The sequence below is a fragment of the Lytechinus variegatus genome, chromosome 7, assembly GCF_018143015.1.
Source record: "Lytechinus variegatus isolate NC3 chromosome 7, Lvar_3.0, whole genome shotgun sequence".
NCBI classification, from domain to species: Eukaryota; Metazoa; Echinodermata; class Echinoidea; order Temnopleuroida; family Toxopneustidae; genus Lytechinus; species Lytechinus variegatus.
Genome location: NC_054746.1, coordinates 37,875,114 through 37,890,693, shown reverse-complemented (window position 1 = coordinate 37,890,693; position 15,580 = coordinate 37,875,114). Strand labels below are relative to the sequence as shown.

General features: G+C 34.2%; 1 protein-coding gene across 1 annotated transcript in view; it reads left to right on the top strand.

The window, feature by feature from the left end:
* Positions 1-746: 746 nt before the first annotated feature.
* The window catches only part of LOC121419203 (adenylate cyclase type 10-like), a 51,269-nt gene continuing 36,435 nt past the window's right edge, over positions 747-15,580 (top strand). The window contains exons 1-3 of the mRNA XM_041613560.1: positions 747-1,063; positions 2,936-3,118; positions 11,631-11,774. Coding sequence (XP_041469494.1) covers positions 1,003-1,063; positions 2,936-3,118; positions 11,631-11,774 — 388 coding nt within the window. The 5' untranslated portion in view covers positions 747-1,002. The remainder of the gene's footprint in view (positions 1,064-2,935; positions 3,119-11,630; positions 11,775-15,580) is intronic.

Genomic DNA, 15,580 nt, shown 5'->3' with positions numbered 1-15,580 from the left:
ACGAATTTGATGATTAGGACCTCCTTGCCTGAAGCACAAAATGATAAAATAATGGAATTCCACATGTCCAGGGAGGAATGAAACTTCTCTGCACATGACAATGACGAAAAAATCAAAATATTTCATATAATAAAATACAAAAGAAATAGTGATGTCATTAGTTCCCTCATTTGCATACCGACCAAGATGTGCATATAAATGTTTTGTGAAATGAAGCGAAACTTTAAAATGTCATAACTTTCTTATTTTACATCCGATTTTGATGATATTTTCAGTGTTATGCTTGTTGATTATTTTTCTTTTTATTCAAATCAAATTTTTCTTGGGATGGACTTGTCCTTTAACTTAGGAACAGCTTTATGAAACACCCACCAGGAGCAAGAGGGACCTTACCAATTCAACTCGTTAGTACTTATAGACCCGTACATACATGTAGAAGACAACAATCTGCAGATTGATGAAAAAGCCTTGTCGAAATTTAGTGGTGGATTAATTGGCAACCTTTATTTTGGATATAAGAGTAACCACCTCAAACACCCGGGTTCAAAACTTCGCTCTTGCTATTTGAAGGCTACTTTTTAGAGAAATAGGGTGTGGCCATCTCGTATGAAAATTTAACAAGAGCGAATTATGGAACGTGCACTTGTATTTCATCATCACTTTATTCAATTTTCGACGCTTTGATGATAATTATTAGTCACACAGACAGCCTAGGAACCTCTGTGTCGGAAGTGATCATTTGGGAAAAGCGAACCCGATCATAAGCGACGAGATCTTGCACACCATGACCAAGTACGTCTGAGTTAATTTATCCTGAACATAGGCACACATGCCCCGTGGACACGTGTAACATTCTACTCTCATTCCCCCAGACAGTTGGAGGATTTTCATTATGTTTATCCTTGGTGATTCGGAGCACAGTAAAAACTGTCATATCGACCCGGCTTTGTACTTTGTGAAAGTTTGATTCTTTGGATATTACTTTTGGAATATTAAACATTGATGTTCGGCTGTTGCTTGTATAGGCCGAGGCCTGACAGCATTGACTCATCATGTTACTACGGTAAGTATAATAGCTAGCTCTGAGCGGAAAGTATTTATTAACCCTTCTCAGAACACGTTTCCACAAAAGAAAATCTGGAGTGAACTGCTCTCATCCCGTAATAGACAGAAGTTATGAAGAAACGGGATATACATGCACATTGTAGATCTATTTGCAGAGAACAATGATTTATATTTTCGCGAGCAAACGCAGATATCTGTTCCGTTCATATATTCGCTTATCTTTTGCTCATTGTCACCCGAAATTATCATTATTATTTTTTGTATTTCATGGGCGCGTAATTTGAACAAAAAAGTATTAATCAAAAGCTTTGAAAATGGAAAGAACTATACATTTATTTCTGTAGGTCTATTATGTGTACCTGCATTCAGTATCATGGCAATATACAAGCAAAATATTCAACCCCAAAATAGCGGAATATTTCATTACGCCATAATTCTATAGAATCTCCAGATCTTGTAATTGCAAATCCAGTATAGTACAAGAGCTCGGAATGATATGTCAACATTGTGTCGCAATACTAATAAGAGACATCAATCATAATACTCTGAAGAAACAGGTAATACGTGTACATGACTGTGTTAAAATCTTACTTGACTCACCCCTTCCCTATTAATTGATTTTTTTTTCATCCATGGTTAAGACCATTGTTTTATTTTGTTTACCAGTACACTTAAAGGACACGCTAAGGACCAACTTTTTGTTTTACATCATGGTCGCATCATGGTATTTTCTGCACATGCACGAAGTGTATAGAATAACATATATTTGAATAAATAACAAAAATGGAATAAAAATCATTATAAATCCTATTATCCAAACGAACTTGATAATTTTTACAAATATTATCAATAAATCAAGTGATCTAAATTTAACCCCCTATAATTCGTTTCAAATTCATATATATTCATTTCCAACAGAAAATGTACAACATTACATATATTATCATTACATTCGTTATGAAACCAAGAAGTAACAGATAAAGAAAGGCTACAAACGTAATTTTATACAATTTTAAACATTCTAATCAAAGATCTCCTAATTCTGTGAGGGAAAAGAAGTTCATTTGTCACTATTCGGGCATCTATTGCAAGTATATTTGTTCTTCAATCGTTAGAATTCGCAAATTACCTTAAGCAAAGGTCATATCCATTTAGCAATTGTTCGTGAATTTCTTTGCCATGTTCCCAGTTTTGATAGATCTGATGGGATGCGTACATGTTGCGAATGATTGTACAAATAACTGAAACATATTATTGTGCTTAAGCAGACTCCAAATCTTAAAAAAAACGCATCAGCTATCAAAGTCAAACTTTGATAGTCTATGGATCTAGTTCATGAAAAGTAGAAATAAGAGTAATCAAGTACACTGAAGATCTTGCCCGAGTATCAGGTCACGTGATCAAGGTCAAAAGTAATTAAGAGTCAATGAACTTAGATCATATTGGGAAAATCAACAATGAAATCTTAACCAAGGCTAAGTTAAGAAAGGTCGTCATAACTTTCGTGAGTATATATCTTAAGAGAAATGAAGTACCACTGATCGTCTTACATGAGTTTCACATGATTGAGGTTCAAAGATCATTAGGGTCAATGAACTTTATCCATTGTGGGGTATTTGTTGACATGCCTTTATATCTTTAAATTAGTTTTTATTGGTCCATGAATGCAAGCATACAGATAAATTTAGGTTTCAATGGCTTTCAGTTACATTCATAAGCATACACAGAGATGGAAAACACATTACATAATACTAGAAAATTATACATAAACAATATAACTTTTCTGCAATAATTTAGTACTCTTAAGAAATCACAATACATGAGCATATTCATATTCAAACGTTTTCATTTTATTTTCACCATGTTGCAGTGAAACCAAAGGTGATGCGAGTCAAAGATGAGCATCCAAAGACCCAGAGGCTGACCCAGAAGGGTATGGTCATTAATAAACTGGCCACTCATGTACCAGATCTCGTACTCGCCCGTTCACAAACAACAAGACTACCATGCAGCCAAAAATTTGAAGGGGTACTTATGTTTGCTGATATCTCAGGTAAGCACATCATTCGGACCTGAATAAAACTGTTTATATTATTCATTAATTAATTCATTTTTTCGCATTCATTTATTCATTCATTATTTCATTGATTCGTTGATTTATTTTTCATTATTTTGTATAAAAATGAAGAATGTGTATTTTGTTATTTTGGAATTATTTGTTTATTGGTTGATTGTTTCATTTATTAATTTCACTGATCCATGAAGCACTGTCTCTGTAAAAACAAATATACACCCGTGTATACAAAAATATATATCCTTTAGAAAATTTCAGAAAGCAAATTAAAGGGTTGGTCCGGGCTGAAAATATTTATAGCTCAATAAATAGAGTATAATTCACTGAGCAAAATGCCGAAAATTTCATCAAAATCGGATAACAAATAATAAAGTTATTGAACTTTAAAGTTTAGCAATATTTTAAGTAAACAGTCGTCATGAATATTCATTAGATGGGCTGATGATGTCACATCTCCACTTGTTCTTTTGCATTTTATTATATGAAATTAGGTTTATTCATTTTTTCCCTCCAAGAACTAGAAAAATTTGATTGACAACTGATTTAGTGCATTAGATATTTATTGCTGCAACTTATTTAATTATAAGGGAGCCATATTATTCACACAAGTATGAAAAATTTTGAATAAACCTATTATATTAAAATACAAAAGAACAAGTGGAGATTTGACATCATCAGCCCAACTCATGAATATTCATGACGACTCTTTACTTAAAATATTGCTAAACTTTAAAGTTCAATAACTTTATTATTTGTTATCCGATTTTGATGAAATTTTCGGCATTTTGCTCAGTGAATTCTACGCTATTTCTTAAGATATAAATATTTTCACCCCGGACCATCCCTTTAATGAAAATCAAGTTTGCTAGATAAAGTATATAAAAATGTAAAATGAATACATGATGAAGAAAAAAATGGAGGTTTATTCAGTTTTCTACGAGAAGAAAATGTTTTATTTGCTAAAATTCCTTTTTTTTCTAAATTTCTAAACATCTATTATTTACGATGACAGAGAATTGTAGACCACAAGTTACAGATAAACCAATGAAACATAAAACACATTCACTTTCCAAACTCACAGATTCAATAAACACTAAATGAATGAACTTGAGTTGAATACCCCCTTCCTTTTTTGCTCTCTTTCTCTCTTTTTCGATCATTTCTTTGTCGAGGCTTGGGTATTTTTGGATTTTTAAAAATTATTTTCTTTGCACTGGAATAACGAAATGTGCTTTATTATTCAAAATTGATTATGAAATTCGAAGCTTGATTAGTTCATTTAAATAATAAAAAAGTCAACCATTTCACTTACCACATTTCAAATTTTCATCAAGTTTTTTCTCTATTTTTATTTTTTTTTATTATCAACGACTGTATTAGTATACCGAAAATAAATCATGTATGTGAATGAATAAACTGGTTTTCATGCAGCTGTCTATTTTCGGTCAGTGACTGGCCGACCGCGGACCCATCATGAAATCCTTTCTGACAAGGGTTGTCCATTGCATTGTCCATAATGATGTTAATCGATTAGCCTAATTAGGATTATTCGAAAAGATAAATGTGTCTGGGCAGTATTTTCCATTTGATTTCTGCAGGTCGTTTTACAATGATTTTTAGGAATATTGCATGTATTTAATGCGGGAATTTTATTGCAAGGTTTCTGGTTGTTGATTGATTTTGTATCCCCAGTAAACTATGGATTGTATACAACGAAGAATAAAATCAGTATATGCTTTAATAGGCTAACCCACGGCCAAGCTCATAAGTTTATTTCTTGTGGGGTCCTCGACATAATAAAGAGCCAATGATGAATCAGGAACATCCATAAATTGGTGCATTTGCGTTTATTTCTTCCCCATTTTCATATTGCCGTTGTTTTAATAGAGTTTTACACTCTAAATTCAATATATAAAAAGGTGTCCGCAATGCAGCTGGGGCGGATCCATGATTTTGCAAAAAGGGGGGAGGGCTCATTTTCATTTTCCCGAGAAAAATTTGACAAGATAAAAAAGGAGGTCTAAAAATTCAGATCAGTTCGTCCAATTATTGGACAAGGACAAAAATGTCCTCACTTGTATATGAAAGGCATGTTCACATTAAAAATCTATGCTGTTTCTTTCAAGGGGAGGGGGGGGCACACTTCTGTAAGAAGGCATATTTACATTAGAAATTTTGATTATGGCTCTCAAGGTGGGGGGCACGGGTCGGATGTGCCCCCCCCCTCAATCTGGCATTGATACAGGTGCCTATACGAGTGCTATAAGTTGAACTTTATTTCTTGTAGTGTATATTTTTGTTCTCATTTCTGAAGTAGTAAAGCTCAAGGCCAACCTGCAAGCCATATATATTTTTTATTCATTCGAACTTACATTTCATTGGTAAAGATGCACTCGTTAAGATGGCAGAAATGCTTATCTAAAATTATTTTGAAATACGTTCAAAGTATGTAGAGCACATGCACATAAACCACTGCAAAACAGTGCGTAATTGAAAAGGGAAGCAGATAATTTTACTTTATTATTGCCCCTTTTCCTGATTAGCTAAAATCCTTTTTTCAGTGATGAAAGTTTCTCTGGGACAGGAGGGAATGGAACGGTGTTTAGAGAAAAAAATCAAGAACGCTACGCAGAGCTAGACATTGACAGCTGCGTGTATTTCCGATTTTCATGAAAAACCGCAGTTCGGAAACGTGGAGAAAAGAGGAAGAAATGTGTTAGAAATCGGGAAGGATATTGCATATTATCCGTCTTTTAATATACATGAACAATGAACCTCAGCTATCAAATGGAATAGGAGTCGTGCCTTGTAAGACCCCCCCACCCATAAATGAACTAGACTACAGTTCATTATTTTATTTTATTTATTTATTTCAACATTCCAATAACAAAAGTATATACAAGAGTAATCATTAATCTTAGTATAACATAATGATAAGCAAATGATAATGAATAACATATGCATATATACATTCTAATAATCTAATTTGAATATATTTATACCTGATAAATGTCCTTTTTTTTAATCATTAAAACAAATAGCAGAAAAGAAATATATATATACATAGATATAATGCATTTTGAAATGTGGGAGACCTCCATCTTAAGCTTAGAGCTTGAAATTGATAAAGGCCTCAAAAGGAATGGGAAGGAAAACCAGACAAGCAGTGCAATAAAAGAGACTTATCATTTATTGCATAAAATAATAGTAATATTACCCCCCCAAAAAAAAAAAATTGACATAATACACCTACAGACGAGGCAGGCTTTAGTTCTGTAGTATTATAATTCTAATGCTCAACCAATTTCAAATCAAGATTTTATTTTTTTATTAAGAATGTCATGGTCGATTAATTAGCATTTTTATTTCTTTACCTAGATACATTCACTTTATCGAAATACTCAATAGCAATACAACTTTTTTATTTGTTTATTTTTTGATCCACCTGTAGAACATATAGAAGTATGATTCATACATTTTCTAGGTAACTTCATTGCGGTGTCCACCTACTTTCAATCTCAAATTCCAGTTACTGCATAATTCACCATCATTACCATTTTAATACTGAGGAAAGTTATGACGGAAATCATGGTCAAGCTTAATTAACTCAATCAAACACGTTTGCACATTGCAAGAACAGCGGTGATAACAACATAATTATAGTGAGGACAGGTGAGGACAAGGACAGGATTAAAAAGGTTAGAACGTTCAGCTTCTGGGTAATAGTGCTGTGTTCTAATTGAGCTTTATTAATACTTGTAATCTATTTCCTCAACATCCTCGACATAGTCATGTATGTGAATAATGTATATTGTGATCAGGAAAGCTCACTGTGTATTTCGACTCTGCTCTAAAGATGGGCGAGGGTTCTGTATAGACGAGCGATGGGTAGGCTAAATATGGATTCACAAAACTAAATTTAGAAGAATTTACCCCCATGAAGCCTCGTTGACTGATTCAATTCAAATGGTTTTTACCACATCTGGCAAAAAAAATCCATGTTGAGATTAGCTCAGCTAAATATAGTCCAAACACATATGTTAGTAGTACAAGGCAGGTTTGTTGACTGGGGGAATTTTTGACAACATAATCGTGAAAATATACAAGGCATTTACATGTATTTACAAATGTATGATTTTAATAACACTTTTTAATTATTAACTTTTACATATAAAATGTCACTGAAATTATTGAAATCATAATCAAGTCAGAGAATGCTAATATTTTTAACTACAAGTCAATCATATATCAACAATTTCTTTTGTAAAAAAAATTAAACAAACAAAGGAAGCACAAAATTAATATCTGCATATGCTCATGAAGATGTTTAGCATTTAAATGTTATATATATTTCATTTATTTATTAAAGCATCTTTCAACAGGATAAAACATTAATCACCTCGAAGGCTGTTTCACATAATGTTCCTACACAAAGAGAGAAATACACACATTAAAATGAAAAATTACAAATAATTAAGAATAATCATATGCAGCAAAACTAAAGTTCAAATAGTGAATACTAAAAGTGAAACATCAAAAACAACAAACAAAAAGATTTAGCTTATTGTACGATGAAGAAGTAAAGGAAAAGGAGAGGTTTTAGGCCTGTACATCAATATGATATCATGTTCAAACAGGAATAGGCCTAAATTTAAAGCAGTGTCATATGGAAATCATAATAGTAATAATAAGGTGTGTATTTTTCGGTTGTCATGCTAATAATAACAATACTGTAAGTATGCAAGAACGAAATAGAAAAGTAAAAAAAAAGTAATGATTTTTTTTTATTTAGCATAATCTACAATGATGAATACATTCGTCTAGTTTGTCTGGTTAATCAAATTTGTGTTATTGTTTTTTTTTTTGTAAACCAACGGCTGACGCATTCATCCCCATTGTAAATTAAAGACCTATACAGTTTTTCTATTTTATCTTTGTCAAGCTGAGATGTATACATACAGAGGTGCTAGAAAATTAGTAAAGCCCACCACAAAATGCACTTCTTTATGCCCAGTGTTGAATGTAGACAGCAACAGAACACTACAATGTCAGGCTAGCCCAGAGAAACAAAGTTTATTGAATGTAATGTTTTGTCACCAGACGTCATTGCAAAACTTGAACACTTTTAGATATGTCCATTTTCTTGTGGGGTTCACTAACTTTTTAGCACCACTGCAAAGGTTTGGCAAAAAGGCCAGATTTTTAACCATCACTGTGGATCGAGCTTTAAATTGGATCTCGTCCGGGGATCTATAGTTAATGAAACTTTAATAAAAGAGTAATCAAGTATCGCTGATCGTCTTGCATAAGTTTTAGGTCATAAGGTCAAAGGTCATATAGGGTCAGTTATTTTAGATCCTGCTGGGGAATCAACATCGAAATCTTAATTAAGGTTAATAAATGTTTGAAATGTCATAACTTTAAAAGGATATTGATCTAGTTCATGAAACTTGGAAGTTAGGGTGAGCATGTATAACTGATCGTCTTGCAAGTAAGTCTTAGGTCACATGATCAAGGTCAAAGGTCATTTATGGTAAATGAAATTGTCATATGAATGTTTTTGTGAACAATTATTCACCTTAGTTTTTGTCTCACCTGCATAGCAGAGTGGACTAAAGGCGCCCCTTTTCCGACGGCGGCGGCGTCAACACCAAATCTTAACCGAAGGTTAAGTTTTTGAAATGACAGCATAACTTAGAAAATATATGGACCTAGTTCATGAAACTTGGACATATGGTTAATCAAGTATTACTAAATATCATGCCTGAGGTTTGAGTCACATGACCAAGGTCAAGGTCATTTAGGGTCGATGAACTTTGGCCGAATTGGGGGTATCTGTTGAAATACCATCATAACTTTCATTGGCGTACCGTGGGTCACGGCATGGGGGGGGCACCAGCAAAAAATTTGAGTCACTTCGTGGGCGCGCGAACCGCGCTCAAGAATTGCGAGGTAGGCCTATACTGACCTAAAAAGAGAAATATTACGGATCGTTCCATTAAACGAATATGTATCTCACTGATCAATTAATGCGAGCGCGAAGCGCGAGCTGATTTTTTTTTTATATTCAGACCTAAAAAAAGACATTATAAGCTATTTTTTACAATCATGATACATACCTGTCTCACTAAACAAACATTGCGAGCGCGAAGCGCGAGCTGATTTTTTTGCATATATAGTTGACCCCGATCAGGGACAAGAATTTTTAAAGAAATTCATGAAGGGCATACGTATCTCACCACAACCATCTAATGCGAGCGCCAAGCGCATGGTTATTTTGTTAGAATTACATTTAAACACCTGAAACACTTTTTGTAGTCATTGTAATCATGAACATGATACATATATCATTAATCAAATATTGCGAGCGCGAGCTGAAAATTTTTGAAATTCAAACCTGAAGAGGGCATTCTAATGCTTGCTCGTAGGAATTTAATAAGACCAAAAGTATTTCAATATACAAATGATGCGAGCGCGAAGCGCGAGCTGAAAATTTTCGATATTCAGACTAGAAAAATGGACATTTTAATAATTGTTTTTTAGAATTCATGAAGAGTTAACATATCTCATCAATCCACTAACGCGAACGTAAGTACGGATTGGAAATGTTTTGTATTCAGACCTTAAAAGGGGGCCATCACTTTACGTAATCATGAAAAAGAAGTATAATATACCACTACATAAAACAATGATAACTGGAACTATAGGCCTATTTGGTGTATATTGATTTGAAAGCGGGATGTTTTAGTACACCAGGAATTGAACAGACAATGCGAGCAGCAGGAATGATGAACACATAGACCCTAAGCAAATTATGTTTCATTTAGTTATGAAAAATATTTCTTATGTAATAAAATACGTTATATATAACATAGTATAATATACAATATTTTTTCATCCCCCACTACGTTTTTGTCTCACCTGCGAAGCAAAGTGAGACTATAGGCGCCGCTTTTCCGACGGCGACGGCGGCGTCAACATCAAATCTTAACCTGAGGTTAAGTTTTTGAAATGACGTCATAACTTAGAAAGTATATGGACCTAGTTAATAAAACTTGGCCATAAGGTTAATCAAGTATTACTGAACATCCTATCAGAGTTTCATGTCACATGACCAAGGTCAAAGGTCATTTAGGGTCAATGAACTTAGACCATGTTGGAGGAATCAACATCGAAATCTTAACCTGAGGTTAAGTTTTTGAAATGTCATCATAACTTAGAAAATATATGGACCTAGTTCATGAAACTTGGACATAAGGTTAATCAAGTATCACTGAACATCTTGCATGAGTTTCACGTCACATGACCAAGGTCAAAGGTCATTTAGGGTCAATGAACTTTGGCCGAATTGGGGATATCTGTTGAATTCCCATCATAACTTTGAAAGTTTATGGATCTGATTCATGAAACTTGGACATAATAGTAATCAAGCATCACTGAAAATTTTGTGCAAGTTTCAGGTCTCATGATTAAGGTCAAAGGTCATTTAGGGTCAATGAACTTTGGCCGAATCGGGAGTATCTGTTGAATTACCATCATAACTTTGAAAGTTTATTGGTCTAGTTCATTAAACTTGGACATTAGAGTAATCAAGTATCACTGAACATCCTGTGCGCGTTTCAGGTCACATGACCAAGGTCAAAGGTCAAAGAACTTTGGCCGATTTGGGTTATCTGTTGAATTACCATCATAACTTTGAAAGTTTATGGATCTGATTCATGAAACTTGTACATAAGAGTAATCAAGTATCACTGAACATCCTGTTTGAGTTTCAGGTCACATGATCAAGGTCAAAGGTCATGTAAGGTCAATGAACTTTGGCCATGTTGGGGTTTTTTGTTGAATAACCATCATATCTCTGTAAGTTTATTGGTCTAGTTCATAAAAAGTGGACATAAGAGTAACCATGTATCACTGAACATCTTGTGCGAGTTAGAGTAGTATTCAAAGTCAGCACTGCTGCTATATTGAACCGCGTGATGCAGGTGAGACGGCCAGAGGCATTCCACTTGTTCTTTCTTTCTCCCTCTTTTTCTCTTTTTCCCCGTTTTTTTTTTTTTTTTTGGCCAGCCGATGGGGGGGGGGCACGTGCCCCCCATGCCCCCCGTAGTTACGCCACTGATAACTTTGAAAGTTTACGGATCTGATTCATGGAACTTGGACATAATAGTATGAAGTATCACTGAACTTCATGTGCAAGTTTCAGGTCACATGGTCAAAGGTCAATGAACTTTGGCCATAATGGGGGGCTGTTGAATTACCATCATATCTCTGTCTAGTTCATAAAACAAGGACATAAGAGTAATCAAGTGTCACTGAACATTCTGTGCGACCGCCAGAGGCATTCCACTTGCTATTAAAGCCAGCACTGCTGCTATCGCGGATTGCAGGCAAGACTGCCATAGAACTTTCAGTTGAATTAAAACATATGACATCTAATATTAAAATACAAACAAATCATAGTATGATCATATCTTATCGCCCTACATAGGTTTCACTGCCTTATGCGAGCGATACAGCATGAGTTCACGATCAGGTTGTGGTACGGACCGTCTTTCTCGAACTCTTAATGACTATCTCGGAGAAATAGTAGAGAACATCCTGGGCACGGAGGGAGACGTCCTCAAGTTCGCAGGTATAGTAGAATCACAGGTAGTATCTTTATAATTTAGGTAGACTATTTTGGACATGAATGTGATGTTCATTATTCATCTTAACTTATTTACTGGTGCCTCTGACATGGATTACTATACCTCAAAATACAGTTGTTTTTATTATTACTTGGGGTTATTTTAATTCTGTGGTAGACTGTAAGATATTTTAGAACTTGCAATGTTCATATCACTATAAAAACACATCAGTTTTACGTTTAAGGCATTTTTGTCTCACCTGCATAGCAGAGTGAGACTATAGGCGCCACTTTTCCGACGGCGGCGGCGGCGTCAACATCAAATCTTAACCTAAGGTTAAGTTTTTGAAATGACATCATAACTTAGAAAGTATATGAACCTAGTTCATGAAACTTGGACATAATAGTAATCAAGTATCACTTAACATCCTGTGCAAGTTTCAGGTTACATGATTAAGGTCAAAGGTCATTTAGGGTCAATGAACTTTGGCCGAATTGGGGGTATTTGTTGAATTACCATCATAACTTTGAATGTTTGTTGGTCTAGTTCATAAAACTTGGACATAAGAGTAATCAAGTATCACTGAACATCCTGTGCGCATTTTAGGTCACATGACCAAGGTCAAAGGTCAATGAACTTTGGCCATAATGGGGTATCTGTTGAATTACCATCATAACTTTGCAAGTTTATTGATCTGACTTTTGAAACTTGGACATAAGAGTAATCAAGTATCACTGAATATCATGTTTCAGGTCACATGATCAAGGTCAAAGGTCATGTGAGGTCAATAACTTTTGGCCACATTAGGGGTATTTGTTGAATTACCATCCTATTGATCTAGTTCATAAAACGTAACCAAGTAAGTAACCAATAAACCGAGTAACCAAGTATCACTGAACATCTTGTGCGAGTTATAGTAGTTTTCAAAGTCAGCACTGCTGCTATGTTGAATCGCGTGATGCAGGTGAGACGGCCAGAGGCATTCCACTTGTTGTATACGAGGGTTAATTCTAGCGTTATCAATAAATAAAAAATCAATAAAATAAATCAATAAATATAATTATCTGAGTGTTTGCCTCAAATGGCAGAGTTTGATAACTTACATGAGTGATGAAAATCAACCTGTTTGCTATTACATCTTTAATATGTTGAAGATTGCGGGGAGGCAATCATCTACGTCCATGTAGCAGCACTTGTCAAATGGACTATCGATTGTTCTTTTTTTAAAAACAAAATCAAATAGAAACTATACTTGGCATTGTACTGTATCTATTGAGACTCGTCTTTTCCGACACATATCATATTAATGTTGGCAGTAATAAAAAGTCTTGTGAAAATGCGAGGCTAAATATAGCCATTTTGCTTTGTCATTGAGAAATCTCTTGTATTAAGCATTCAAATGGAAGGTCTGTTTGGGATTACGCGGTAGAATCATGATGAAGACAATGATATTTCTTGGATACCGGCCATAGATTGCTGAGAGAACGAGGTCATCGAGCAGTGTTGAGGATTTCTAATTCGTAAATATCCCTTCCTCGATGGCGACTCGTTTTAAAGGATTTCTGTATCCCAGTATACTTGGATTTTGAAACGTGTATCATGTATCTTTAAATGACAACTCTCTTTCATGGGTTCCAAAGGATTTCTTAAAAGCGACAAAAAGTGAATGAAGAAGAAAATATCTATTTCCAGTATATACATTAAGCTACGTGCAACAATGGAAATGCACACTCGAAAGAACACTTGGATTCGATAAGAGCTATCAATCCGTCTTCGGGCCCTTTCACACGTGAATCTTGAAATATCATTGTAATGGTGATTGCTATTAGTCCAGGATAGGCCCCATAGAAAATTGACTAAATCTAATGAAAAATATCTAGCATGTGTGAAACCAAACTAGAACATTATTAGAATTACGAACGATAATCACAGTCAAGATTACAATATAGTCCAGGAAAGAAGAGGCATAACCTTGTTTTTTTTATTTATTATACAAAATTTGTTGATGGTTTCTTGTCAATTCGAGGGTTCTGATTACAAATCTGGATGATGCCACTCTTGTAACTTTGAGCATTTTCCGCAAATTGGCAAAATCCAATATGGTCGCCAAAATATGCAAATTACCCATGAAAATCATAAAATTTGTTTTTTTTTTACAAGATATTTACTTTCCTGATATTCAAAATGGCCGCCATAGGCCATTGTATACTCTATTATGTACAATATGAATACGGACAATGCAAAGTGGGAAACCAATATTCATAGAAGTAAGCACCATAATAGTGATCTATGAGTAAAATATTGTCTGAAAGCATAATTACTATTAAGATATATAATTTATTCTGCCAGTTAGGTGATAAATGCTGCATTTTTAAATTGAAAATGGCCACCATAGGCCCTTATCATATAATATACAATTTGAGTGGAGACAAATAATGTTCACAAAAAGGTCATATGGCAGCCATTATGAATGTTGAAATGCAGTATTCATCACCTAAATTACATAAGATATGATATATTTTGTAATAAATCGTGTTTTCAGACAACATTTCGCTCATACATCACTATTTGGCCCCGGCATCTGGCCAGCAAAGCCAAATTTTATTGAAATGATTTGTTCCCATTCACATTGTGCATAATACCGTAAGGGCCTGTAGCGGCTATTTTTAATTTAAAATAACAGTATTTATCACCTAACTGGCAGAATAAATTATATATCTTAATAGTAATTATGCTTTCAGACAATATTTTACTCATAGATCACTATTATGGTGCTTACTTCTATGAATATTGGTTTCCCACTTTGCATTGTACATAATACAGTTAATGTCGATGGCGGCCATTTTGAAAGTCAAAATACAGTATTTAACACAAACTTGAAACCTGAATGATATATTTCGTTAGAAAATACGTTTCTAGAGAGTATCCCATTAATTTATCACATGCATATGCATCTTAGTGCTCACTCTTGTGATTTCTTTGCTCCTCTTTCTCATTACGGTGCATAATACTTTTGAATATCAAAATACAGCATTCATCACATACATCGCATATTAATAATATATTTCGATAACAATTATGTTTTTAGTCAGTATTCCACTCGTTTAATCTTAATAACATGCATCATAGTGATCACTCTTGTGAATTTTTTGGCCCCCATTGCCTTTGTACGCAATACTGTTTGGGCCAGTGGCGGCTATTTTATGTATCAAAATACAGCACTGTTCCCATATATGACATAATAAATGATATATCTCGTTAGTAATGATGATTTGCATTTATTACTTAGTTCATACATCGCGATATTTTTTCAATTTAGTGCTCATTTCTGTGAAAATTAGTTTTCCCTATTCATATTGTACATAATAGAGTATACAAGGGCCTATGGCAGCCATTTTGAATATCAGGAAAATAAATATATTGTCAAAAATTATTTTTTCAGAGAGTATTTCACTCCTGCCATACAATTTCATGCATATCATAGTCAATTTTATGATTTTCATGCGTAATTTGCATATTTTGGCGGCCATTTTTGATTTTGCTGATTTGCGGAAAATGCTAAAGGTTACACGAGTGGCATCATTCAGATTCGTAATCAGCACCCTCGAATTGACAAGAAACCATCAAAAAATATTGTATATATAATTTAAAAAAAACAAGGTTATTCCTCTTCTATCCTGGACTATATTGTAATCTTGACTGTGATTAGCGTTCGTAATTCTAATCATGTTCTAGTTTGGTTTCACACGTGCTAGATATTTTTCACTGGAATCATTCAAATTACGATTTTTATTTACCTTGTGAAAGGGAG